Source organism: Pholcus phalangioides, unplaced genomic scaffold (assembly GCF_987345545.1).
Source record: "Pholcus phalangioides strain wild (caught in Gottingen) unplaced genomic scaffold, Ppha-v1.0 ptg000009l_1, whole genome shotgun sequence".
In the NCBI taxonomy this organism is placed as follows: Eukaryota; Metazoa; Arthropoda; class Arachnida; order Araneae; family Pholcidae; genus Pholcus; species Pholcus phalangioides.
Genome location: NW_028301602.1, coordinates 17,664,634 through 17,691,327, shown reverse-complemented (window position 1 = coordinate 17,691,327; position 26,694 = coordinate 17,664,634). Strand labels below are relative to the sequence as shown.

The following is a 26,694-nucleotide window of genomic DNA, read 5'->3' as shown; positions in this document are numbered from 1 at the left end:
ACCTTATACAGAATTTTAAGATAAATGAAAAGCATGAAGTGGTGAAAATTACGTTTATATACACGTTTATTTTTTCAAATTCCTGTACAGTGCAGAAAAAAAAGATCAAATAAATATTGTATAAAAAGTTGCATGAAATACTGTAATGCATCTGCAGTTCATAAAATTTCAGAGATTGCATCACAGTACTTTGAAAAATAGTCTTTCAATGGCTTTTGTCATAGAGCCCTCTTAAATGCTTGAGGAAGCACCGTGGTGCTTGTGAGCAACAACATTTGAGATGTTTGCCTAGTCTAAAGTCTTTCAAACTTATTTTCCTCATCACCTCTTCTCAGAAGAATTAGATTTCTATCATTCTCTTTGCTAAGCAAACTTATTAGATCCCATACTGTATCTGTAGCTTATTCCACTCCTTTGGTTCATTTTATCACCCTTCTAAGGAAACAATCACCCATTTTGAGAAACAATGATTTAGTCCACCTCAACAAATCATAGAGCTTTCATCACTCAGCATTCTGTGAATGAACACAACGCATTTGATAAGTCGTTTTATTGCACCTAATTTTTTAAGTCAATTTATGGAAAGTGTCTCAAATAACCTGAACCTCAGTTAATCATAGTCTAGAAATTTATGAAAATTGTGCACTTCAAATTTCGAATTTTTAGCCAACAATTTGATAAAAATGTGCTTCATTCATGCCTCAATGAAAAATATAAAATAGTTGAATAAAAATTGATGCTGGTTTTAAATTTCGCTAATTTTCTCGGCCAATGTGAATTTACAGTCAAAGCATGCTAACATGAGAACAGAATGGACCAAGGAAATAATTTTGCGTTATAAAAGATACAGTTAACGCTCGTTATAACGACCCCACATTACAGCAACCATTCCATAACAACAACCAGTAGGATAAGTCCCAAATTTTTTCATATAATGAACAACCTATATGTTTTTTCTTTAAGATATAATTACCTTCCAATATAACATCCATTTTTGATGGGGTGATGGGAGATCATTATAACGAGCATCAACTTTATTTCACATAGGCAATAAAATTTTTAAAACATCTTGAAGGAACCAAACACGTTTCTTGTGAAGCTGTATTCTGTGGTCTCATGTCAACAAAGTTCAATTGTATTCAATTTTATGAACGAAATATCAAAAAGAAGAAGACAAATCACTTGAACAAATCCACTCATGCCAACTCACCAAATAGTTTTTGAAACGTATTGTTTTTAAAACACGCAGTTTATAGAAATAAATAAGGCAATCTGAAAAATTTACAGAAATTAATTTTGCATGAGCTGCATCCATGTAAAAAAGCTTACAAAATTTATCTTTATAACACAAATATGTAAAATATTTCATGTATATAGTAACAAAAGGAAAAAAAAAGTCAACGAAGAGTGAAAAAAAAGATTGACATCCCAAATGTACACATCCCCATATTAAATATATACCTAGCAAGCTACAAAGAGTTTGATTGAAAAGTGTGTACCAGCAGCTGCTGAAAATTTTATACAGATTTTCCAGAGGAATCTGTCCAGCTTTGGTCAGACCAGTCTGGAATATAACGCTTCTGCAAGTACTGCTCTTTCGTAATGGATCTTGAAGGTACAGCTTCAGTTGCACCGAAAGTCGCAGCTAGATTAAAAAATAAATAACAAAAATAGAAGCAGCTAATTCAATATATTACAATAGAAAATTATAGTTACCATATTCCCCAGCATTAGATGACATGGCATAAAAATTGGGGGGGACACTAGATTTTTGAATGTTGGAGTCTGGGGTGTTCCCAGTATGCTGAGAAAAGCAAATAAGGATCACATGGTACATCCAGAGAAGACCAATATCAATCTATATTAAAAACTGAATAAATATATGAATTGGAATAAAATGATAGTTTTCACAGTAGCAAACATGTTTTGTCCTGAAGTTTGATAGCAATAATGAAAATTGAGTATTTATTTGTTGCTCTAACCTAATTATCACACGGTCAAATACAAAATACAAATATGGTACTGCATTTTGCACGTTGTTTTTTGGATGTTCAGAGATTGAAGAAATATACTGTCGATTTTGTATTTAAACATACTTTAAAATGAAATTATTACATTATTCATTCTGCTTATTCAAATCTTGAACAAAGATTTAAACTTGATCAAATAATATAAAAACAAACATGCTTAGTATCAGACATTTGCAATAAACCAAGATTAATGGTAGCTTAAGTAAATGTGAAATTTAAGCTATCTCTAATGTACTTCAAGAAGTAAGATGACTGGATACAAAGAGTAGATAATGTCAGAAAGAAAAGTCACATTTCTCTGTGGGCAATCAAAGCACTAACCTATCAACATAAGTGAACGTTGACATCTTGGGGGCTAATGCCATATACAAGCTGTTACTGAGTTAGATGGCTGTCTATTGCATGGTCCCGTTCAGCCCAAGGAACACATTGTTCTACAGTTGGAAAATGTCTGTCCACTGAATCTTAATGGTACAGCATTCGTCTAGACAGTGAGAGGTTGGTGGTTTGATTTCCCACAGAGAAATGTGACTTTTTTTTCCACTGTCTTTGCTTTGTCTGTGTGTGTCATCTGTACTTTGTATAATTAGTGGAGATGTTCATTGTTTCATTTATCTCCAACATAGTTCTTAAAACAAAGAAGATCCTGAAGTACAAATGACAAACAAGCTTTGAATCAGCCAATCCAACCGATTCTTAATTCTTGAAATTTGAGAATTTTTCAGAATTTGTGACTCAAATTTCCTGGCATGCTGGTCTCAATGTTTCCATATATCAGCTAATGCGGAAGAGAGATTTAGTAAATATTTTCTAGAACTCATTGAGAAATATTACACTGGAAACAAACAAGAATACAATGTGTAATTAGACATGCAGGGAGAGGTTAATGTTGTTATTGTAATAAATAGGTGGATGAAGCTATTGGAACAAAAGTTTAACTTATATAAAGACTAAAGCCATTATTCAGCTAAATTAATAATATTTTCCTGATTCTATTAGTATCATGTAAAACTTCTGATTTTGATAGTGTGTGTGTGTATCACGTAAAACTTCTTATCAATTTGAGGCAGGCAGAAACCTCAAAAACTATTTAAGAAACGTGATGATTTGAGCTTCTCTATGGATTAGTTACCATGACAGGGTGCATCGACATACATATTCATAGTCCAAAAGGTTGAGTAAAACCACTGTTTTACTGCATTACATACAATAATAATAAATGCCAAGCATAAATGATATAATTTCACACTATAAATGAACTTTTTTTATCTACCTCCAAGCCAGGCAACATAGTTTTCTTTAGCCGGAGGGCTATGTATTTTGATTTCCTTGAGTGGCAAGCGCTTGCAATACCTAGGGTCTTCGAGTAACATTTTCACCTCAGTTACAAGAGAGTGCTTGAAACCAGGTAGCATAGCAGTTCCACCCATTATGATAACATTGTTAGCTAAAGATTTCCTGGTATCTATTGGACACTGTAATCACAAAAAGAATTTTTTAAATATTTTTCTATAGTATGCAAAATAATAATATATACATAGCCAAATCATAATATCAACAGAGGAAATATAGTACTTAAGAGCTATAGATATTTTGAACAAAGTTCCTGTTTCCAAGATGGAAACAGGGAATTCTGAATAAATTTGAATTATATAATGTGACCATAAAAAAAAAACTGAGCAGCTCTACTACTGACATTTTTTCTCTACAAAATAACAAAATTTGCATCTTTGGATTATACACCACCTGCAGGTTATATGCAATTGAAATTTTGATGTTTCATTCAAATACAAGACTCTAAAAAATCCAGCATTTTAAGGTGGGCTCTTTGCAAGCATAGAGGAGGGAAAACATGTCTTTTTGCATGACTGTGCGCAGAACTTGATATCATTTCAATGATTTTTTTCTTCAATATCCTTTTAATAGTATATATGATTTCATTAATCTGGTTTAACCCTGATTTCATATGTGCAGGGACGCAACACTTCTTTTGGCACCCTCTATTTCCCAGCATCTAGGGCAGCAGACTCTTAGGCCCCAGTGAATTTGCATGTTATTTTGATTGCACAAAACGAAGAAGAATATCAAGTATTTCCAGCTATTTCAGTTAACAATAAATTATGTTAAGCAAGTTCCTGACAGATAAGTTTATGCTTAATGAGAGACACACTCATCAGGACTCAAATAACAATCATCTGCTACAGAGTATAAAAATTCAATGTTTTTTGTCATTGTTTCAATTTCAGAATTTCAAACTTTCATGGCTAGCTAAGATAGAATTCTTACTCATGATTTTAAAAACCTCTATATATAAACTGAATTAGACTGTGAATATGCATGAGGGGAAAAAAGTGATATGTCATTTACTATTTTCATCCACGATAGAAAAACCAACAGCTAATGATATGAACTATGCCATAATTTAATTTCAAATCATTAATCATTCATTCTTTCTCCCTCTCCCACACTGCACCTAGATTTTTTTTTAAGTTAACACAACAACGAACATCAAATAATGTTTATAGGGTGATATTAAATTCATGAGAGCAAGAGCTAACCTTTAACAAAGCATCTAATATCAGTGTCGCTATGGAATGACCATCAGCATCTTGTTCAAATAGCAATTCTGCTGCCCATTCCCTAACCAAAAATAAGTATGAGACACACACACAAACATTAATACATGATTTTTCACCAGAAGCCAAATGCATACACACAATATATGTTGAAATAACCTTAGAAAAATAGTGTCAATTATTTAAATCTCAGAAATGTTAATAAATACTAACTACTAACAATAAATGGTTATTAACTGGCAAGTAAATAATTATAAGCACACAAAAAAATCCTGCATAACATGCTGATGTGATAATATGTATTCATACTTATACAAGCAACAGGAATGGTCTGTTAATGGACCGACAAACTCAGAGGGTTGTTAGTAGACATCAAGAGGAATGAAAATTGCAATGCAGCATGGTGTCGCAAACCACGTTGAGAGAGTGAAGATCACGAAAAACACATGCAGGCTCTGAGTGTAGAGGAGACGAAAGATGGATGCCAGTTGATTGCTGAATACGTTCGTGGGTTTGCACACCATATCTGACGTAAGCAGCGTCGCGAAACGCATGGGCTGGGGGTTCATTTATCTATTAACAGAACACCCTGTATATAGTTGACTCTTATAATGCAGCGCATCCAGCTATACTACGTTTGTTTTTTATGCAGGTTTTCTTTAAACATAAAAGAGGAAAACATGTCAGTATATGTCTGTGCACAGTTTATATTATTTAAACAGGCTTTTCAACTGACTTCCCGTAATTCAGATAAACCGACACACCCTAGTCTGATATGTGCCGGATTAGTGAGAGTCTACTGTACGTACATATATAAGTATGAATCTCAATTAATTTATTTTACTCAAAATAAAACCTGTGAAAAATTACATTGAATTAGCCAAAATCCCACAATAATTTTTCACTTTGGTTAATTGAATATAGCTTAAATACTCACCTTATACAACCAGGTATGGTCATAATTTTAGCACCATCTAGGGGATAATCAACATCAGGAGGTGGTGGCGGCACTTCCAGAGGCTAACAAAATGGACATGGGTAAAAATATAAAATTTGATACAACGGTTCATACCTTCATAAAAAAAATGATTTCTAAATCAACAGAGGAAAAAAAGTTAATTAAATTATTTATTTTAAACCATATTCAAGTACTTCAGCAGAATATGGACTAGTTTCAACATTCAAAATTTATATGAGAGAGAAAAAAGAATTTCTATGCACTTTTGTTTCAATGGTTTTTAATACTTTGTATGCGAGCGAAATTCCAACTAAAACAATAAAAAATTCATATTAGCCCAATTGTTGATATAATATTGGAAACATTCAAACATTGTCATAGCAATTCTGCCATAGGAGGAAAAAACATTCTCCATGCCTCCTGTCTCTGTGTCATCTCAAAGTAAATGGATGTTATTTTCAAATCAAATAAAATCTATCATTATCATTATACAAGTACAAAAAAAAACCATATAGAAAAAAAATTTATCAAGGAGTCAAGTAAACAAATGACCCATTCTGGTAAATGGTAGTAAAAATTAGTATGGAAAACAAAATATTGAACGGATAGTACTGGATATACATATATATAAAATTTATGGCAACAGAGGAGTACAATTTAAAAACAGTTTTACATGTTGCATCAAAAAAAAAAAAAAAAAAAAATATATATATATATATATATTTGGATTAGAATCAAAAACAACTAGATGTTATGTTATATAAGGAATACACGAGCAACAGAAAATTATAAAAAACAAATTTCTATACTATCAAGTGAAAATATGTATTATGCTTAACACATTTTTAAAGGATGATAAATTAGTAGTGTGAGTGATTTCTCGCAGTAATGTATGGTGAAATTTTGGGATAAGGTAAGTAAAATATTTCTTCAAAAGTGTTTTATGAGGTAACAGAAGTAAAAACATATTATTTAGTCTATTTGAAGATCGAGATGTATTTAAAGGTACTGAGAATTGACCTTTGAAAAGGAGGAGAATATTTGAAAAGATATTTCCCAGCTGAAAAATTAAACAATTATTTCCCATTTTGTACACTCAAAATTTAAATATACATGTACATCAAATATACATTCAAAATTTTATTAAAATAAAAAAAAATGTTTTTATTATACTACATTATAAATTGTTTTATAAATGTATATCAATTAATATCATTATAAATTACTTTTATTATAAATTACATTATAAACTAATGAGTAATAAAAGATGTTTGTGGCAGATTTATTTGAAGCTTTCAGAAATTACATTTATGATCAATTGATCATATAACTGGTATATGCAGTTGTCGCTTGATTTCACAAACCTTCAATTTACGAACATGCTCTTTTTATGAACCAGTCATCTGTCCCAAACAGCATGTCATAGAGCTAATGTTAAAATCTGCTCTATTTTACAAACTCCCATTTTGATTAATTCTCTATTTTACAAACTTCATTTTTCTTCTGCTATTTTTTTCCCGGTTATTTTGTTCTCTCAGCCACCTCTGAGTTCATTGTAATCAAAAGTAAACTTTAATTTTTGGACGTTCTGCATGTCTTGAGAGAAAATATAGGAAGGGGAAGATAGAGAGTTTATCAATTTATCATCACCAACATACAGGGTGTTTTGTGAACACATGCCAGGAAAAAGGTTCAATTGGTCTCCATTTCAATCAACCACTGTTCGTCTAGTTTTCTTTTCGCAACGTGAAAAAAACAGAAAAGATTGTGTTTGATAGTTGAGATTTAAAAAAAAATTGAAAGCAATTAATGTGTGAAGTCTTACAAAGACAGACACTGCCAAAAAGTATGGGATTAAAAAAATTACACGAGTCCTCAATCAATGATCAGGAAACGGTCGTTCTTACGGCAGGTGGTTCCAGTGGCGTTCCACCATCCTGAAAATATTTCAGAGAGGCGAGATTGTATGAAATGGAGAAGAATGACTGACTTATTTTTTTATTTCCCATGTTTTTTTTATCGCCTCTCCCATTTACGAACTTTCGATTTTATGAACAAAGTATCAAGTCTGCAAGGGGTTCGTAAAAATGAGAGTCAACTGTAGCAAGTGTTGATTGACAAAATTTTAAATAAAAATTCTCAAACTTGTTGGACAGACAGGCTCACAATAATTACCACCATTAAAAATTTCTAAAAGTCCCTTTTTCTGATTCTAATCATTTTTCTCCTTAAACACATTGTGCAATAACCACTATGTGATTATTAATCATAATAATAGTCTTTTCATCGTGATCAATTTTCATCAGTCATTTCATTGGTAATTAAAAGTTTTTTCTTTGAAATTTCAAATTACGTACTATTATTTCTTTTGCTGAAAGGATATAGAAAATACCGTTATGATGAAAGTTTGACTAGCATCCAGAGCAACTATTGCTAGAGTTCATTGCAATAAAAGACTTGAAACTATTAATCTCAAAGATGGTATGATCATAATTAATGTTTTTTTATTATGTAAGACCATGTGTCACAGTAAAAGAAAAAGAAAAAAAATAGAGTGCAAAATTAACGTCTGGGTTTTAGAATTGATTACACTTACTACAGACTGCACCTAAAACCAAAACATCACAGAAAATTAATAAAGGTTCTTACGACCACAACTTCCAAATTGCAAATAAGACTAACGAAAGTTGTGAAACTTCAAGTATCTATTTTTACACTATAATAAAATAAAAAAATCCATGTAAAAAAACAGTGTTTATGTCTCTGTAAATACATTGAAATCAGATACCTCTGGGTCAGGCGAAACTGTCCCTTTGATTCTTTTCCTTGCTTCATGAGCCTGGTGAATCAACCCTCTAGCTCGAGTGGTTACAAAACATGTTCTTACTGTATTCACAAAACATTATGCAATTAGTTTCCTGGGTCGAATTTTAGTTCAAAATATCACAGATTAAATTACATAACATGTGCCTCTCTCTCTCTCTGTTAATATTGTGCAATTATGAAAGTCATGACATCAAGTAGTGGAAAGCAACATATTTGGGAAGACTGACTTAATGCGGAAAAAAAAGGAAAAAATTATTGATGTTAGATGCAGACAGTGTCAATACATGGAATGGGCAAAGCAGCCAGTACATTGTGAAATTTGGTTTTTATGTGTGACTGAACTAAAGTGCCTCATCGTATTAGCACTAAATCAAATAAACAAGTAGAACTATAATGGATTAAAATAGAGGTGGCTGCAGGTAAAAATGTTTAGGAAAGTAATCAAGGATTATGTGAAACCTGTGGTTATAATGTGTTACTATATTGGATGGTTGTATAATGGGTCAGAGTTAAAACATAGATTCATCGTCATCAGACTAACTCTTATGATCAGGGATGATTTTTTTTAACTGACGATATATTGTTTTCATATTCTACAAATGTTCTTATATCAAAGACTTATGATGAAACTTAGACATATATTTCATGGTCAACGCAATGAATACCTCATGCTTGCACTCGGGAGAAACTGGTTTACAATGATATCTTATCAACATCAGCTTGCCTGATTGCATGCATATGCATTTACACATTTATGTAATCATTTGTATCTCTGGATTATATATCTATTCACTCATAGATCAATTAAAATGTATTAATGAAATTACAATATGTGAATAATAGATAATTTTAAAATAGCACAATATGCTCAATGAAATGAAAATTTGAAAACAAATATATACATATTAAAAAATATATAATAAAATGAAAGCGTATACCTTTTACATCTTCTAGTACTTCTTCTGATAATGGCTCTGTCGAAAAAAATTGAAGAAAGTTAATAAATATAAAGAGGTTAATCTAATAACAGAAAGGATACACTTGCAACATTTACAACAACAATAGTTATCTCTACCATTTTCTATTCAAATTTTTAAATTTTCCACAGACTTAGTGAAAGAAAAATTTAATTTAAAAATGTAGATTTATCTTTTCTTGATGAAGATAATTGAACTTCCAAAGAAAGTCTGAGAATGTGGTTAAAATAAAAAAGTTAAAAGACAAATGAAATTCATGATGGAATATATTATATGAATTATACCTTCAAGCTCTTCATGGACAGCAAAGAATAAGAAAAAAAAAAACAATCATTATTTTTCTGACACGTGATGTAATATATGTGTACATATAATAACATTTTTATTCACAATTTTTTTTTATACAACAAAGTAAATGAGAACATAGGTCTTACATATATGCATGTATCTAGATCTATAATCACACACTTTGTGAAAGTATGTACCATACCAACTTTTTGGATACCAAATTGGTATCAAAGTTCTAAAACAATTGAACTTTGCAATGCTAAGACAAACAAAAAATATTTTATTTATTTATTTATTTTTAAGACAAATTAATATGATTTAGTAATTAAAATAAGATAATAAGATTTGAAATCAGATTTAAAACAGATTTATCACTTATTGGACTTACTCATCAGAACAGCTCCAAGTTGTTGCTCTTCCTCCAAATCAGGTATTTTCACTTTTGCTTTTTCCATAAGTTCTGCTTCAATCCTCCTTTGAATTAATAAACATTTGAACATTATGAAAAAGAGATAAAGATATTTATTCATGAATGAAACAAAACAACACGACGCAGAATCTCAGTTTCCTAAAACTGTATGGCACTCACAAAAATAATTTTTTTGATTTCCTTATTCAAATTATTAAAATTTAAAATGAGGAATAATGCTGCTCACTTCCTTTGAGATAGTTGTTTTATAAAATTACTATTTTAGTAGCAATTTAAATGATAGGCGATGTGTATACTTTTGAACAGAATGATAACATTTATAAATTACTATTATTATTTTTGTTTCAAAAATTCATATTAAATCTTTTCTAAGCACAATCCATTTCACACATCAGCATTAAAAATGTTAAGGCATACATCATATGTTAAGGCATACACCCTCTATAAAATGCCACATCCTTTTTTAGAAAGTAGGCTTTTTTTTTTATTTTCAGCAGGTACAAAATAAGAGGGATGGAGAAAAATGTTCCATAAAAAGTCAGTTCAACAAAATATCTGGGCTTGTTAGTCAATGATGAAATAAAAGGCTTTTTAAGTAAACAAGATACCTCATCAATGCTAAAATACAACACATTGGGTTTGGCAAGATATCCTGTCAATACCCGGTTACAGAATAATGCCTTTCAAAATAAAAAGAAGCATAGCAAGCAGTTAAGCATTTATAGAACATTGCAGCACAACACCATCTTTCATGGTTAGACATCCATTCTTTTATGCTTACTTAATAAAATACTGTCTGCATAAACTAGCCTCCCATGTCTTTAATCATTAAAAATATATCCTCAGCATTCGACTGAGATGTCCTTCCTCATCTGTAATATCCAAATGTTGCTGTAATAGCTTTGCAGTAAAAGATCTAGTGCAATGAATGGCATAAATATGCTTTGGATAGGTAATTTACTTGTAAACCACAAAATTTTGGAAAGATGGTGTGTGGCTTTCAGAGAGACAGAGGAAGGTAATAAAATTGATTGCATACAATCGAGTAATATAATATACTAAATACCCTTGCTGATGTAACAAGAAACTTTTGGGATAACCTAAAATGATATATTTTAACCCACCTATGAATAGCTTCACCTCCAACAGGTAGCGCTTGACAAGCACCAAGAATTGGAACTTCTTCATAAACGTATGAATGTCAAGGAATAGAAAAAATTAGTTGTTTCATGATAAACAGATTCAAATAAAATCAATCACCACTGAGATGATTTTATTAACAAAAAAGAAAATTTTGTTACACAAAAAATTCATATAAAAATAGTTATATTTAAAAAAAAATCCTAGATAAAGCCTCCAAGTAAAAAAAACCCAGCAGGTAGCACAATGTATCCACAATTTCAACTTACTGTGTAAAAAATAATACATGTTCAATTGTTGTTTTTATATACTTTTTTTGTCTCAAATAAAATGCATATCGATATTTCGCAAATTGCTAACATATTTTATAACTCAAGCAAAGAAAATAAAAGAAAAACAAAAAATAAAATAAAATTTTAATACGAAAGTTACAGCTGAAAAGAAAAAAATTGAAGTGAAATTCTTCAATCAAGATTTAAAAAACTATCTATAAAAATTGAAAATTCAATTAAGGATGGAAAAGAAAACAACACTAACATACATTAACCAGTCAGCTGATTATGATGGCATATGCCGTTGAGCAGATTTTCAATCTAATTATTTAAATTTTTGAAAGCTAATTAATAATCATTTGAATTATCATAATTTTTTGTTGTAGATGATTTAAAAACACAGTTAAAAAACATGAGGAAGTTAGTTTCAATATATTCATAAAAAGTTTTAAACAGGAAAGTATATTTTATTAGCTTCACACTTTTGAAAAAGGGAAAAAGGAGAAATTAATTGGTTAGCTGACTAAGTTTTATGAAGTTCGTTTATAAAATTTGAAAATGCAGCCAATAAATTACATTCAAGCAAATTCAACTAATTAGCTTATTAATAGCATTTTTTAAGTTTTATGGAAGAATTTTTATAACTTTTATAGTGCATAATCCTGGCCTTATACATATTCCCACATAAAGGATATTGGGAGCACAGTAGTCTCTGCATAACCAGTATCCATGACTAATGCAGTTGATATCCCAAGAGTGAACAAAGCCATCAGATGTGAAGGCACAAACAGCAAAGATGGTATCTGTAAATAGAATAAAAAATAAATTCTTAAATATAAAGAAATACGGTAGCCCATACCGAGATAAGTGGAAATTGGGAATAAGTGGACCCACACATGATTCAATTCGTAAAATTCAGTTAGCTCCTGGGAACAGTCTCTTGCAGATTTTTTTTCATACTTTATTTTTCAGTAAATACGCAATTGGTATGATATCTGCTTATAGAAGGTTCTAAGGAGCTTTGATACTGAGAAGTTATGTTTGTGGTTATGTTGCCACCTGTTTTGTGCCCTTTACACTTAGAATATTTCTGAAAGTGCAAGTTGGCCTAATAATAATTTTATCTGCCTATATTTATTCATTCTTATTATTTTATCTGTCATTTTAATATAATTCTAATACCCCCCCTCTAGGTAAAGTAGGAATTAGGAGGGTTATATTTCTTCCACATTTTCCCTGTGCTGAAGCAAGTGGAACCCAATTTATTTATACTGACCCTGTACCTATTTGCATTGGTTTTATCAGCTGTGATACGAGTGTGAAGAAAGAGAAAAAGTTCCCGAGTCAGAACTAGCTTTGCTTCTATAAACTTAAAAGATGAGTGTCTTGAAATAGAGGAAAAACAAAACTTCATAGACATGATGTCAAAAAACATTTCAGAAGCAAAAGTTGGTGACTAGGTTCTCGGCAAATTCACAAATAAGAAGTCATTAAAGATGTTAATTGGGCAACTAACCAAAGTTAAGATGCATTGGGAAGCAAAATTTGGAAAAAGAATTGTTACTACACGTACCTCTCAGTGGTTCAACATTGAAGGTTCTATTAACAAAATATCATTACAGGTGATGAAGTTCTGTTCTTTCTTTCACCTCTCAAGTTTGATAATCAGTGAAAAAATTCATGTTTTCTTTCTTATTTGTCTCATATAATGTCGATAAATATTTATAAGGGAGGGAAGCATTATTGTGAATTTTCTACATACCAAGGTTTTTAATTAACATTTTCAGAGTTTTCTGCATACCAAGATTGTTAATTTGCTTCTCAGAACAATAATTTTTTTTGGCTTTTACCAGTTTAAATGAATTTTTTCCCTTTGTTCAAATCCAAACTGGAATGGTTATATTCAACATATTCATAAAATATCAACATATTCATTCACTTCTTTATTTATGAAGCATCATTTTATGATGATTCAAACATAATGATTTCAAAGCAATCAGACTCAAGTTCCAGCAGCCACTGAAAAATTAAAATTAATCTTGAAAAGGGGACATTTAAATACCAATACAAATACAACGCCACAACAGGAAAATTGCCCAACGAGGTGGCTGACCCAAGAACATCATGGATCCCCGAGCCATTTTTGGAGGCCCTACCTACTACTGCCACACCACACATGCACCCCCCCCCCCCGCGGAACCCCCAACGAATCGGTACATGCGGGAATGTGCGTGTACGTATAGTGAAACCTGATGTGAAGTTTTTTTTGTTTCTCTGTAATGCTTGTTATGTGTAGTGCTGCCATCTGCCACCAGTTTTTCTAACTATGAGTGAAGTGTTATGATTGAATGATTTATCGTTGTAGGACTGTTGCTCTCGGTGGCGAGACTTTTTAATGGGGAGATCGGCTCGCATTTGCGCCTTGAAGTTGGGAACCACAGAAAACCAACTTCAGCCAACCACCACTGTGGGGTTCGAACCCGGATCATCGCATCGTGAGTCCGTAACTATAACCACTCAACCACCACAGCGGCAAAGTTAAGAAAATGAGGTTAAAGCACCATCTCTAAAAATAGAATGATTCAAAAACCTGCTGCCATATTTTCAAGAAGTTTTGTTGACTTCTGTAATGTAGGTGCTAGATTGAACTTCAACTAATGAAAAAAGCAGTTACACTTCCCTCAGTTTACCTTATGTGAAATTTATCATTTATACACAAAATATATACAAATACAGGGCCGTCTTAGAAGCACCATGGGGACTCCAGGCAAATTGACTTTTCTTGGGCCCTACCAGGCAAATTCATGTGTATGATTCTCGAAAATTTCAACTATACCTCATTTTTGTGAGGCCCCCTCTTCTCTTGAAGCCCCTAGGTGGGGGCCCCATGCATTGAGACAGCACTGTATACATACATACATATTATACATTCACATTATTTCATTGCATAAAAACTATTCACTTTGTAACATTTATTGCAATCTGTAATAACAATAATATACTCACATCATAGTGAGTGAAAAGAACTTTTGCCAAAGTTTCTCGAAAGACTGTAGGACATAAAACGGACTCAACAATAACAACTCTCCGGTCCTTTGGATTAACTACCAAGTACCTAAAATATTTAATTAGATTAACAAAATAAACAATTGTAGACAATTACTATCCACTTGTATATGACAGATTTACCTGTAAAATAAATCAATTACTAGAAAAATTTTCTTGCCTCTAACAGAGGTAAGTGAATTTTTCTTTTTTTTACAAAAATAATCTCCACATAGCATTTAAATCTTGCATAAACAAACATAGATTATTTAGCATTACATTTCAAAGAATATAATACATTCAATTGAGATGCAAGAAATGATTGCATAATTGCCTAGTTTGCCCCTTAAATGTAGATGCATTGGGTAAGAAAACTAATTTAGTTACCCATTTTTAAAATAAAATTAGGCAAAATTAAATAAGTCTACACATACAAAATTGATTTTCTGTCAGTGTGTGTGTGCATGTTCTCCATACAAATCTACAATTTTAGATAGATTGTTTCCACAAATTTTGCATATATGCCAAACGGGACCCGGATTGAACGATAGGCTACTTTAAAAGTTCATCAGAGCAGGGAAAATGCCCAAAATGGGTGAAAAACTGTCAGCAACAATGGACCTCAACAATCACTTTTGGAATGTTTGCTTTGGTTACTGTAGATCCCTAGCAATGCATTTCCAACGTACACATGCCTTTACAATGGTTTGTCACTTCTTCGATCCTGTCAGTATATGTATAGTAGTTTATATGCCTTTATAATGGTCTGTCACTTTTCCAATCCTCTCAGCAATTGAAGAAAACCCAGGCAGCACCAGACATTATAGCTAGTTTATATACAATATGGAAACTTATTTTGGCTTTCTATGCTTTCCATTGTCCCCAGGAGGCAATATTGACCACTTTGGAAACACTGTAGCATATATATACTGACCCTGTGGTCCTCAAAAAAAGCAGATCATAATATTAAACCAATATAAATACCAGACTTGGCAAATGTGAACGCTCCAACTGGTGACAGATCAAAAATTCTTGAAAGAAATCTAACGCACAAATTCTTACTTGAAATACAACTTGTGGATGAACTCTTTCAGCAATACAAACAACTCTCCTCCACTTCTGTAACTCCATATTTTTCTTTCCTAATAAAGTTGGAACAAAGCAAAACGAAAACTTACAGAATTGCACTGCATAACATGATATCATAATACAGAAGCGGCAACATATTTCTTCAATCTTTGAATGGGTAAAAAAAAAACTTCCAAAATATATGTATTTCGTATTTGTTTAAGGATAGCTAAATTAGATCAATAAGTAAACACTCAATTTTTATTAGTGCTATCAAATTCCAGGGCAAAAACATGCTAGCTGCAATGGAAAAATATTGTTTTATTCTCATTTGCTTATTTATCCAATATTTAATACAAACAGATGTATCGGTCTTTTGAATGTATTCTGATCCTTATAAAATCCCACTTTATAAAGGACCAGACTCCAATGCTCAAAAAGCTCTGGCGTCCTCAGAGCTTTACGGCATGCCGGCTGAACTGAAAACTAGGATTATCCAAAATTAATAGAAAATGACATTATAAGTGGGATGAAGAGAGGTTACCAACTCTGACCTGTTTGTCCTTATTTCAACTACTTAATTCATTGCACAACTACCAAGAGGACAATCACCTATTTTTTAGAGGAGGCAGACAGAGGATCCACACCCAGGGACTTGATATGAAAGTATAATTTACTACAGAAGAGCCCGTAAAAAATTTGGTCAGGGCGTCCTCCGAAGGCTTAAGCGTAGGGATCAAGGACCCCCTCCCTAATAATGAAATTTCTCTCATATAAAGGAAGAATGAGAAGAAATGAAACTCATTTTTGGTAAAAAATGAGATATTTTGAGAAAGAGTTTTACAAAAATTTTAGCACCTTGGATTATCTGGAAACTCAAGGTTTTGGGACTTAATTAGCGAGGCTCTCTACTGTACATAAGCATATGTATATATATACAGGGTGATTATAAAAAAAATATCCCAACATATGGGCCCCTAACTATCATACCATTCACAGAAACTGAATGAAATTTTGGCATAAGGTATTTTGATGTATGCGCTCAAGAATGATATGGAAAACAACAGTGTCACTCTAACAGTTACGGTTACAGTGAGAAAATTTCGAAAATATCAAATGGCAACACCAAGTTTTTTGTATTGGAATGTGATCTCCATTGTGAAAAACCCTAAATAGCGTTCGAACGGCAACTGTAGCATGAAAATCACCGGCGGTAGATAGACTAAAAGTGAGGACAACCAATAAGGACAGAGAAGCAGCATAAAATAAAGCATTTTATTGTGTTTCACAAACTTTCCACATGACCTTGTGGAGGACTAATCAGGCTGGGATCTCAGCCGAAGAAACGGTGTGACGAATGAAACGAACATTAATGCTCTGGTGCACGGCAAAGTCCTTTTTACTTTTTCCTTGCCTAGCTCCGGGGATTTTCGTGCTACAGGTGCCATTCCAACGCTATTTAGTGTTTTTCAGTATGGAGATCGCATTCCAATACAAAAAACTTGGTGTTGCCATTTGATATTTTCAAAATTTTCTCACTGTAACCGTAACTGTTAGAGTGACACTGTTGTTTTCCATATCATTCTTGAGCGCATACCTCAAAATACCTTATGCCAAAATTTCATTCAGTTTCTGTGAATGGTATGATAGTTAGGGGCCCATATGTCGGGATAGTTTTTTTATAATCACCCCGTATATATCATACTGTATCTATAGTTAAAATGCACAGTAAAACTTAGATTAAGTCACTCGTTTAAGTGTCAGTTTCTCTGTCATTGTCTAAAAAAAATGTGTGAGTATCAATGAACAAACAGACATCTTCAAAATTGTCCACAGATTACTTTTGCACCCTACTGTATAAAGCTGGAAGTGACTCCGTATGATGGCGGAAGTAACTAATCGTCGGTGGCGGAAGAGTTTGATATGGCGAGTCACAAACCCTTCACTAACCAGTTGCTATCATGTTACATACTGGTCTCAGTCATGACAGAGTTGTTAGACAATGTTTGAAATGCAAGACGAGGCAAATGCAACACAGATCCTACTTCTGCGTAAGATACAGAACATAGCAGCGCAGAAAGCTTGAGCCTCAAAGACATAGATGAAGATGGTAAATTATTTCAAAGTACTCTAGCATACGTTTATAGTATTACAACACATTTCTGTACATTACTACTCTTATACTGAAGTTTATATTGATCATTTTGTAAAATTAAATACAATATGCATGTATTTATTCACTTTCAAAGGATTTTATTTTCTTCCCAAGCCCGCAGTGAAATAAAGTTACTGTGCATACACATTAAGAGATTTCTTTTATCCATCACAGCCCTGGTCCGGACAGTGAAGGTTAATCAAAGTTTTACTGTAGTTTATTCTCACCTCATCTGTCACAGGATCGTTTACCACCGATGGTATTATGAACCTAGGACCAATCTCTCGAGCAAAACCAACCCTAGAAAAAAATAGTCAACATTACATACTTAGAATGGTGAAAATGAATCTAAACTCTCATTAAATAAAAAAAAAACCATCTTATGATAAAAAAACCAAATTAAAAATAAAAATGAACGAATAAAACTATTTAGGCTACTATTTTTTCACAGTCCGACCCTTTTACATAGTCTTTCAAATTTTTCAACAGCTGAACAATAATAAATTGTACCAATGAACCATATTTAATAAAATCAACAGCCTACACATATTCTAATCTTCTAGAAAACATGGTCACACATCAAGTCGATGCTAATTATTTCACACGAAAAAACTTAGTTTCAGTTACAGGATGAATTCAGGCTCATAAGTTGGAATACAGTAGAACTTCAGCTATCTGGATCGCTTGGGGGGGGGGGGGGCACTACAGACAATAAGTCACCAGTGTTGTTATTTCAAAATAGCCCCACTGAAAGAAAAAAGAAAGAGTCGTGAAAAGCAGGAAGAAACGTCAACTGAGTTTGAGGATATAAGAAACATCATAGTGGAAATTCGTGGAATTCTTCTTCATGTTCTGAGTGCATTGTAGAGGACATAAGTGACTGGTGTGTGATTCTTCAGACCCTGGGGGCAGGGGTGAACTATCTCTATAGTCCAGAGCCAAGATCCAGTAGTTATTAAGTCCCGATTTGTCCTTAGCTGGTAGGTAGTTATGGCACTGGATTCCAAATTCCCAGCGACAATGAACTTATTTGAAGTGTGAGAGCAGAACTAATTTATGACTCAAAAGAGGGCATTACCACTCAACCAGACGTGGGACCGTCATCTAATAATGTGTTTGAGTACCTCGAGACAGTGCTAAAATGAATGGAGTGGCAGCTGAGTGTGACACCTACAGTCAGCACTCACCACGAAGCAGATGGAAGAAATGATGCAAACAAGATAAGATGTTGATGACCAAAAAAAAAAAGAACTGAAAATGGCGCAAAAAATAAAAAGTATAACACGTTGGCTTGAAAAATATTCTGGTTGGCAATGAAAAAGTTTGAAAGAGGCAAAGTAAACTATTGGCAATAGAAGAATGCCTGCCAATTTGGCTGCAACCTCGCTTAGGGAATCATAGCCGTCCCAATGTAACTAATCCAATAGTGGAATGATCATTGGATAATACAAGCCAAACAGATTCCGGTCAAATTGCCATACAACAATTTACTATTGATAGAGTTGGGTTGGAAATGAAGTCACCCACATGAGAGTAGTGCCTACTTGATCCAAAAAACAGACCAGACCCCCCTATTCTATTCAGCTACTAGCACTAACTCACTTACCAACTTAACCCATGTAAACAGGCCTTCATGTTAGCATAGATTCTAAAATACATGACAACTTAAAATTGAGTGTAAACTACTAAATCACTTAACTTGCACAAACAGGCCTTAAGTATGTGAATAGAGTTAGGCAAGCATGCTCAGGACCATTTACACGCTTTAAATGATTTAGTAGTGAACAAAATTTTAAGTTCGCAAGTTCTTAAAACAGTGTCCACATTTTAAATGGATATAGTAAATGCTCATTAGATAATTTTTATACGAGGCCTACTGGCGGATACTACTTAACTGAAGAAATGGAATCGGGTGTACTTACTTCTCAACGAAATAAATCACTTGTCGACTATATTCTTATTTCACAACCATAGGTGGCAATTCACAGACTTGAAAAATCTGTAGTTTATCCCGTGATGACACATTTCGCATTAAAAAAAACGTGCCAAACAAATAAAAGGGAAAAACTGGGGACTTTTTTGAAATTGCAACGAGTGACCATATATAAATCCAGTTTTTCTGGAACACATTTTTCCCTGTTCTGATTTTTTTTGCAATAATTACCCACTTTGCTTGCTTTAAACATCATATTCAGTGACAATTACTGATTTTTCTAACTTGAAATCCTGATTCCCCATATCTTTCCTGAGAAAACAGGGTCAGCCTGAAACCGCAAGTACTGGAAAAGTATTTTCCTTAGAGATTTTACATTTAAACAAAGATCAATTTGAGGACTTTCAGGGATTTTTTTAATGAAGATACGAAAAATCGGAAGAACTTGATTTCTGATTGGAAGATGTTAATAAGGCTGAAAAAAAATCGGAAGCATTAACACCTATGCACAACTTAATGGCGTGTGAACAGCCCTTAACACCTGCATACATTTTGAAGTATTGCATACACATGCTGAGTTAGTTGGTCTCTGGCTACGTCATGAAAAGTTGTGATAGACGATTCCATTTATCTTTTTTCGGTCATATGGAATATAGCAGGTTGGTATTTTCCGTTGGCATCTTTTGTGCTATTTTGGTGAGTTTTTTTCCCTTTTTGGAAAATGAACCCTCTCTTCACGCATCAAGGTCAGAGGCCAACTCAGTATGAGCATAGAATACTTAACTCAAAATTTAGTTTACTAAATCACTTGATGAGATAAGTTGGATCTCTGCCTTCCAGTGCATCTCTTTGCCACTGTAGTGGTCGAGTGGTTATAATGACGGACTCGCATCGCGAGGATCCGGGTTCGAGCCCCACCGTCGCCATAGTGGTGGTCGGCTGAAGTTGGTTTCCTGTGGTTCCCAACTTCCAGGCGCAAATGCGAGCCGACCTCCCCATTAAAAAGTCTCGCCACAGAGAGCAACAGGACTACAACGATTAATTATTCAATCATTACACTTCACTCATAGTTAGAAAAACTGGTGGCAGATGGAAGCACTACACATAACAAGCATTACACAGAAACAAACTTTACGCCAGGTTTCACTACATGTACACACACATTCCCGCATGTATCAATTCGTTAGAGGTTCCGCAGAGGAATATGGACGAGGTACATGTGTGGTTTAGTAGTAGTGTATCTCTTTGCTGTTGGGACGATCCTGCCCCCCACCATGGTTGGCGACACTTCATTTGGACAAAAATTTCAATAAACGAGCAAAAATTCATAAAATTACCCCTCAATTAAAATAATTATGCACAATGTATAATAATTACCAATTAAATATAATTATAATGTCAATTAAAATATAACTATAATGTCAATTAAATTAAAATTATAATGTCAATTAGAAAATATAATGCCCATACAAAAATACGAATCGGAAATAGGTCTATTTAAGAGAGGAGAAGAAACATACTTGGAATATGCATATCCGATGTCTAGGACAACCGAATACTTTTCGGCAACGGCTACTGGTTCGTAAAGAGGCATAATTAATCGATCAATCTAGAAATGAATAGTTGCGCAAACAAAATTATAACATCAGAACTTATTACATATTCTAATTATAGTACGAAAAACCCCATCGATCGTCTGCCACGACTATTATAGCAATAGTAATCGCCTTTACAGCTATCAACAGAAAAAACGTATACACAGACGGCTTTGACTATCTCAGAAGCGTTTTGATCCATTTATAAAAATGCACATCGCGGAAAGATGGCGCTACAACTACACGGTTTTATCAGAGTTTCCATTTAAATATGTTTCCATTTTAATATTTTTTTCGGTACTTTTTTTTATTACTGTATTTTAATGCGAGTAAGTCTTCTTTAAGATGAAATAAAAAAATGAATATATTTTTCTATTGCAGTTAAGAGATTTTATCTAAAGATTTGAATATTCACTGATGCCATTTCCAAATATGGAAATTATATGGCAACAGCGCTTCAAAATTTACATGCTCCAACCACATTACACTGAGCTTTCTCTTAAAACCTGAGCTTTACTTATAGCTCAGTGGTGCCACATTACCACAGCTCAGTGTTTATGAGTAGGATTCGCAAAAAACAACGCATGCATGCCACGACCACCTATAGTTTGTTTCAGGTTAACTTTGCAGTGAAGAGAAAGGTAGAGAGTGTATTCCTTCGCCGCAAAATATAGTTCCCATACATCGGAGGTTTCTGATGATCATTTATGTAGAATATTTCAAATTTTTTTATGATTTCGAAAAAGATACTGAAAAAATACCGTTTTGAACCAATGTATATTTGTTTAAAATTTTTAAATTAGAAAAAATATTGGTTACCATTATCAAAAATCCATGGCGAGCTCAAGAACATTTTGGCGCGATTTCCAAGAAATTTTCCCCGCCAATATCACTGTCGTGCTTTTTTTTTTGGTTGCACAATTATATATATATATATATTATATCGTCATTTTGTTGAATTTTCCATTCAGTTTTGAATGTAGTTATAGGCCTACGACGAATATTCAATCAGTTTTTTTCTCTCCCGAAAATAGCCTCCAACGAATTCAGATATTCACTCATAGGTGTCCCTCTTTCACGACAGCGCCTATACAGTTGTGAGAGGCTCTCTTTATGGGTGTAGGTTACGATTCCACTCTTTATTACGGCGCCCCCCCCCCTTTTTTTTAATTATCTATTTCTTGCCGTGTTCGTAGGATGGGGTGGTTTCTGAATTCCAATAGCCGATAGCGGAGGGTGTTGACATAAGTAATGTCTCTTTTGCGTCCACACCAACTTCTCCCCCACAGCACACACAGAGGCTGTCTCTCCAGAGAAATATAAATAAGCAAGAGAGAGAGAGACCCACAATTGTTTAGGCTTGCAGTGTATTTTTTCCTTCTGTGACAGTTGTATCCTTCTTTTCACCAGAGATAGACACGCTAAAACGTTCTCCTTTTTTTTTGGCAATAATGCATAAAGCACGTTATTAAAAGGAAGAGGAATTTTGGATTGCAGATGGCCTAATGGAACACATGTTGGAGCAACAACAATTAATAAGTAATAGAGAATCCGATAGTTCTACAACTTCAAGTGAGGATTCCATAGAATGGGAATCCGTAAAAAATGACTAAAACTGTAGTGATAACAAGTGGCATCGACGTATATGCGTTCGGGTGGGTGAGCGACGGAAATTTCGGTAAGAAAAGTGAGTAAAAGAATTCTAAATTTTTCCTTATCATTTTTATTATTATTATTTGGGGCTATTCCCAAATTCAAACGTGAAAACCGGGTTAATAGGAGTTACTAAGATACTTTTCAATTAAAAAAAAAAAAGATTTTTTTTTTTTCAAAAACCGCATTTTAATTTCTGAAAGTATCGACAATGGTTTTTTTTTTTATTAGCTAATTTTTTGTTACTAACTGACTGCAATTTTTTCTACAAGCATTACGTTACACGTGAAAAATATTTTTTTTCTGCGAGATTGGCGAGAATCAGCCATACCTTACCGAAGCCGCGCATCGACACATAGGTTAAGAGGCTTTCGTTGTCATAGCAACGAGTGATGCGGTTCCCTCGTAGCTTCCTCTTCACTGCAAAGTTAACCTGAAACGGACTATAGATAACCTATATAGGATTATATAGGAAGTCGTGTGTAGAACTCCTTAATACACCGTATATGAAGGCGTCTTAGTCGTGTGCATGCGCACCCTTGATGACGTCACTTTCCTCAATTTTCGCAACAGATGGCGCCACTTTTTTTCCGAAAAAAGGAAACCACCGCCCCACAATAATGTTTTCCAACTGAAATAGACCGCTATATATATATACAGTCAAACCTCGTTAGTGCGTCACCCGGTTAACACGTCACTCCGCGTACCGGGTCACTTTTTGGAACTCCCAATTGGAATTGCACAGCTATGGCTTACTCCGCTTACTAAGTCATACCAGACCAGACCAGAATTAAATTTTACCTCCCGGGCCTGGCCCTTTCGGGCCAACTGCGGGCTTACAAACTGCAGCCACGGAGACTGCGTATGAAGGGAAAGACAAGAGAGTATGTGTAATTAAAAGTGCATGTGTAGCGAAGAAAGTTGACAAAATCGGGAAAAAAGATACGGTCATGGTCCTGTTTAAAATTAAATTTAAACGAATTTTGCAGGTAAAACGGCGCCTCAACCTTCTTGTGTTAGTTCTATTACGATTATGTTCCGCTGTGAAGAAGACGGTGATGCGACAAGGTATCTTCGCTATCTGCTCGCACGGGATTGGCTCGTGCGGTCTCGATCCCTGGTTGGCTGGACCTGTAATCGATATAGATTAGTAACAAGAAGGGAAAATTTAGAGACAGAATTAGTATGTTATTTTTCAAAGTTCAGAAATGGTAGAAGAGGTCAAAATAAAAAAAAAAAAAAGCACAATTTTTTTTTTTTCACACAAATTTTTAAGTTTTTTTGAAGAAGGGTTTTTTTGATTTTTTGAAAGAAAAAAGATGGGTGAAAGGAAATGAAGAAAAGTTGAGAATTTTCCTGAAATAAATATATGAGAGCTCAGACTCTAGTCTTTCACCAAGATATTTCCTGCATCGACTAGAAATTTATCGATGATGGCTCTCCTGTCTTTTCGAGAGTTCATTTTCATGATGTCCTCGAAGCAGGCTTTGGCAAATTCAAACATTTCGTAAGTCGAGTTATTGCTGCGTATCGAGTCTGTGTCCGATGAATCCGCGTGGTTGTCGGCGGAGGAAGCCGTGGGTGTCTCGGCATGGTGCTCGGGAGAACTCGTGGGCATCTGGTTGCTCGAAGTTGTTGGAACGCAAGAATTTACCAAGTTTCTGCAGAAGTCCGTAGAAGATCTCAAGTCCGTAGGGTGGGACTTCGAAAATTTTTTGGGTCGCTTCTCTTGAGTTTTGTCAGAGATTTTCGCCGCTTGTTTTTCTAAGTTTTCCACCAAGTCGGTAGATCTGGGAGCGCTAAGGTCCGTAGAGGTGGACTTTGCTTTTTTCGCCGTTTTTTTCGGGCAGTTTCCATCGTTTGTTGTCACGATGTTGGCTCGCTCCAAGGTCTTTTCCGACGGGTTTTTTCTGCTGGACTCTGCACTTATGTCACTGGTGCTTGGACGGGATTTGTGAAATCTCTCCCAGACTGCACGAGGGAGGAACGTTGTGCTACCGTAATTTATTGCAGATTTGGAGACGGTTAGATTTGTGATATGGTTCTTTGGCACATGTTGTCCGTGCCCTTTAGCCGAATTTTGAGCGTCAGCTTTTAGTTTTTTTGCCGCTTCCTTGAAGGCAACACAGTTCCTGTAAGAGGCCGGGTGATGTTTTCCGCAATTGACACACACTGGCGGGTCTTTCCCAGACACACTTTTACACGGGACGTCCGGGTGAGATTCCGTACATTTGATGCACCGCTTGGGGAAATTACATTCTTTCACTGAATGTGTCCAACGTTGGCACTTAATGCACCTTTTGGGCTCAGGAGGTCTGGGCCTTTTTTTGAAGGGGAGCACTGAAATGATGACGTGTCGTAACCGCTGGAGCTCGGATTCGTCCTTGGGGACCGAGACTCTCCAAAGAGCGAGCTTTTTACGACTCCGTCGCTGTGACGTGAGCTGAAATATATTTGCAATGTTGAAACCCTGACTTTCAAGTTCTTTTTTGATATCTGTTACTTCAGAGGCAGCATCTAGGCCTTTGAGCACAAAGTTGGCTGTGCAATGTTTCTCCTGCGTGAAGTTCAGTATCTCTATTTTGTTTTTTTGACAGAGCGCCAAGACGGCATCATGATCGTCAGGAGTTCGCAAGAAAATTTTGAAGCTGTGGGTTTGAATTTTAACATCGAACTCTTCTTTGCAGGCCCTCTCAATAGATGGCGCTAACCGGAACCAGTTACCATCATTTCGAATTTCCACTGGAAAAGTTTTCGCCGTGCGTCCGCGATCTTCCAAGACTGGAGGCGAGTCCTCGTCGGGGCACCTATGGCGCGATTGGTCGGTTTGAATCTCCGGGGCGGATCTTTCCAGAGTTTCCTCGTACTCGTTCCGCTGCCGCAGTGATTTTCCCCGGTCCCCACTACGCATGGTCGCCGCCTGGCTGGTCTCATTCCTCTCGTCCGAGTTGGGCGGAGCGTCAGCGTTGCAACCGTGGTTTGATTGGTTGCTTGTTTGCATCGACAGGGAAGGTGCGATGCTCATCTGAGAACTTTTTGGCTGTTCTTCTGTTTTCCTGGGGGGCTCCTTAGTGTCCATTTTTCCCGGAAGTTTTGTCCCCGGTCTCTTCTCCTGGACTATCAGGATTTGTCTGCATACTAGTGAGTCAGCATGGCTAATGAGGGATTTCTCGTTGCGAAGGTTACAACCTCCAACCACAAGAAGTTGTTGGAAGTCATTCCACAGAGCCGAGTCAGCTTTGCTTGGGAGTGATTCAATAAGTTTCCGCTTCAGGTTCACCAAGATGTTACGAAGGATCTCTTCGCTTCGACAGGTCTGGTGATGCTTGAAATCTTTCTTCATGTTTTGGAAGTTGAAGAATAGCTGCTTGGAGAATTTAAGCAGTTCTCTGACTGCATCGGCAAGCCTGGCGTCGTCAGAGTTACCCTTGGCTAGCAGGGTTATGTCGTTCCATCTCCAGTTTTTAGCATCTCTCATAACATCGTGCACGAAGCATCGAAAAATTGGGTTGGCTTTAGATTTAGGCATTGAAAGTGAGGCTATTGACTGTTTGGGGGAGCTATTAATTATTTCGTTACAAGATTAAGTTATTACGGGTAGGCACCGACTGGGTACGGGCCGTTGTGCTAAGGTTTATCTAGCATTTATTGGGAGCAAGGAAATCATGCGTCCGTTCCCCACGGAGTCTGGGGCCCTTCCTTGTTGTTGATTTCGCAAAAAAATTTTTTTACTAAGTCATATTTTTGC

At 34.8% G+C, this 26,694-nt stretch overlaps 1 protein-coding gene across 1 annotated transcript; it reads right to left on the bottom strand.

Moving 5' to 3' along the window:
• Nucleotides 1-1,214: 1,214 nt before the first annotated feature.
• Arp10 (Actin-related protein 10) lies at nt 1,215-21,462 on the bottom strand. The gene is made up of 13 exons (XM_089235670.1): nt 21,219-21,462; nt 17,993-18,065; nt 15,605-15,684; nt 14,504-14,612; nt 12,193-12,300; nt 11,210-11,277; nt 10,044-10,129; nt 9,329-9,364; nt 8,353-8,450; nt 5,544-5,626; nt 4,589-4,670; nt 3,304-3,505; nt 1,215-1,645 (listed from the first exon to the last, which is right to left on the bottom strand). The coding sequence occupies exons 1-13, from the start codon at nt 21,290-21,292 to the stop codon at nt 1,518-1,520; spliced, it is 1,227 nt and encodes a 408-aa protein (XP_089091796.1). The 5' UTR covers nt 21,293-21,462; the 3' UTR covers nt 1,215-1,517.
• Nucleotides 21,463-26,694: the final 5,232 nt, after the last annotated feature.

Bases quoted from the DNA above. Each gene is read 5' to 3' on its own strand.
- Arp10 (XM_089235670.1), bottom strand. From the start codon at position 21,292: ATGCCTCTTTACGAACCAGTAGCCGTTGCCGAAAAGTATTCGGTTGTC. The intron at 11,278-12,192 runs ATATCCTTTATG...TGACATTCATAC, and splicing joins CAGAGACTACTGTGCTCCCA to GTTTATGAAGAAGTTCCAAT. The intron at 8,451-9,328 runs GTATACGCTTTC...TTGTGAATACAG, and splicing joins AGTACTAGAAGATGTAAAAG to TAAGAACATGTTTTGTAACC.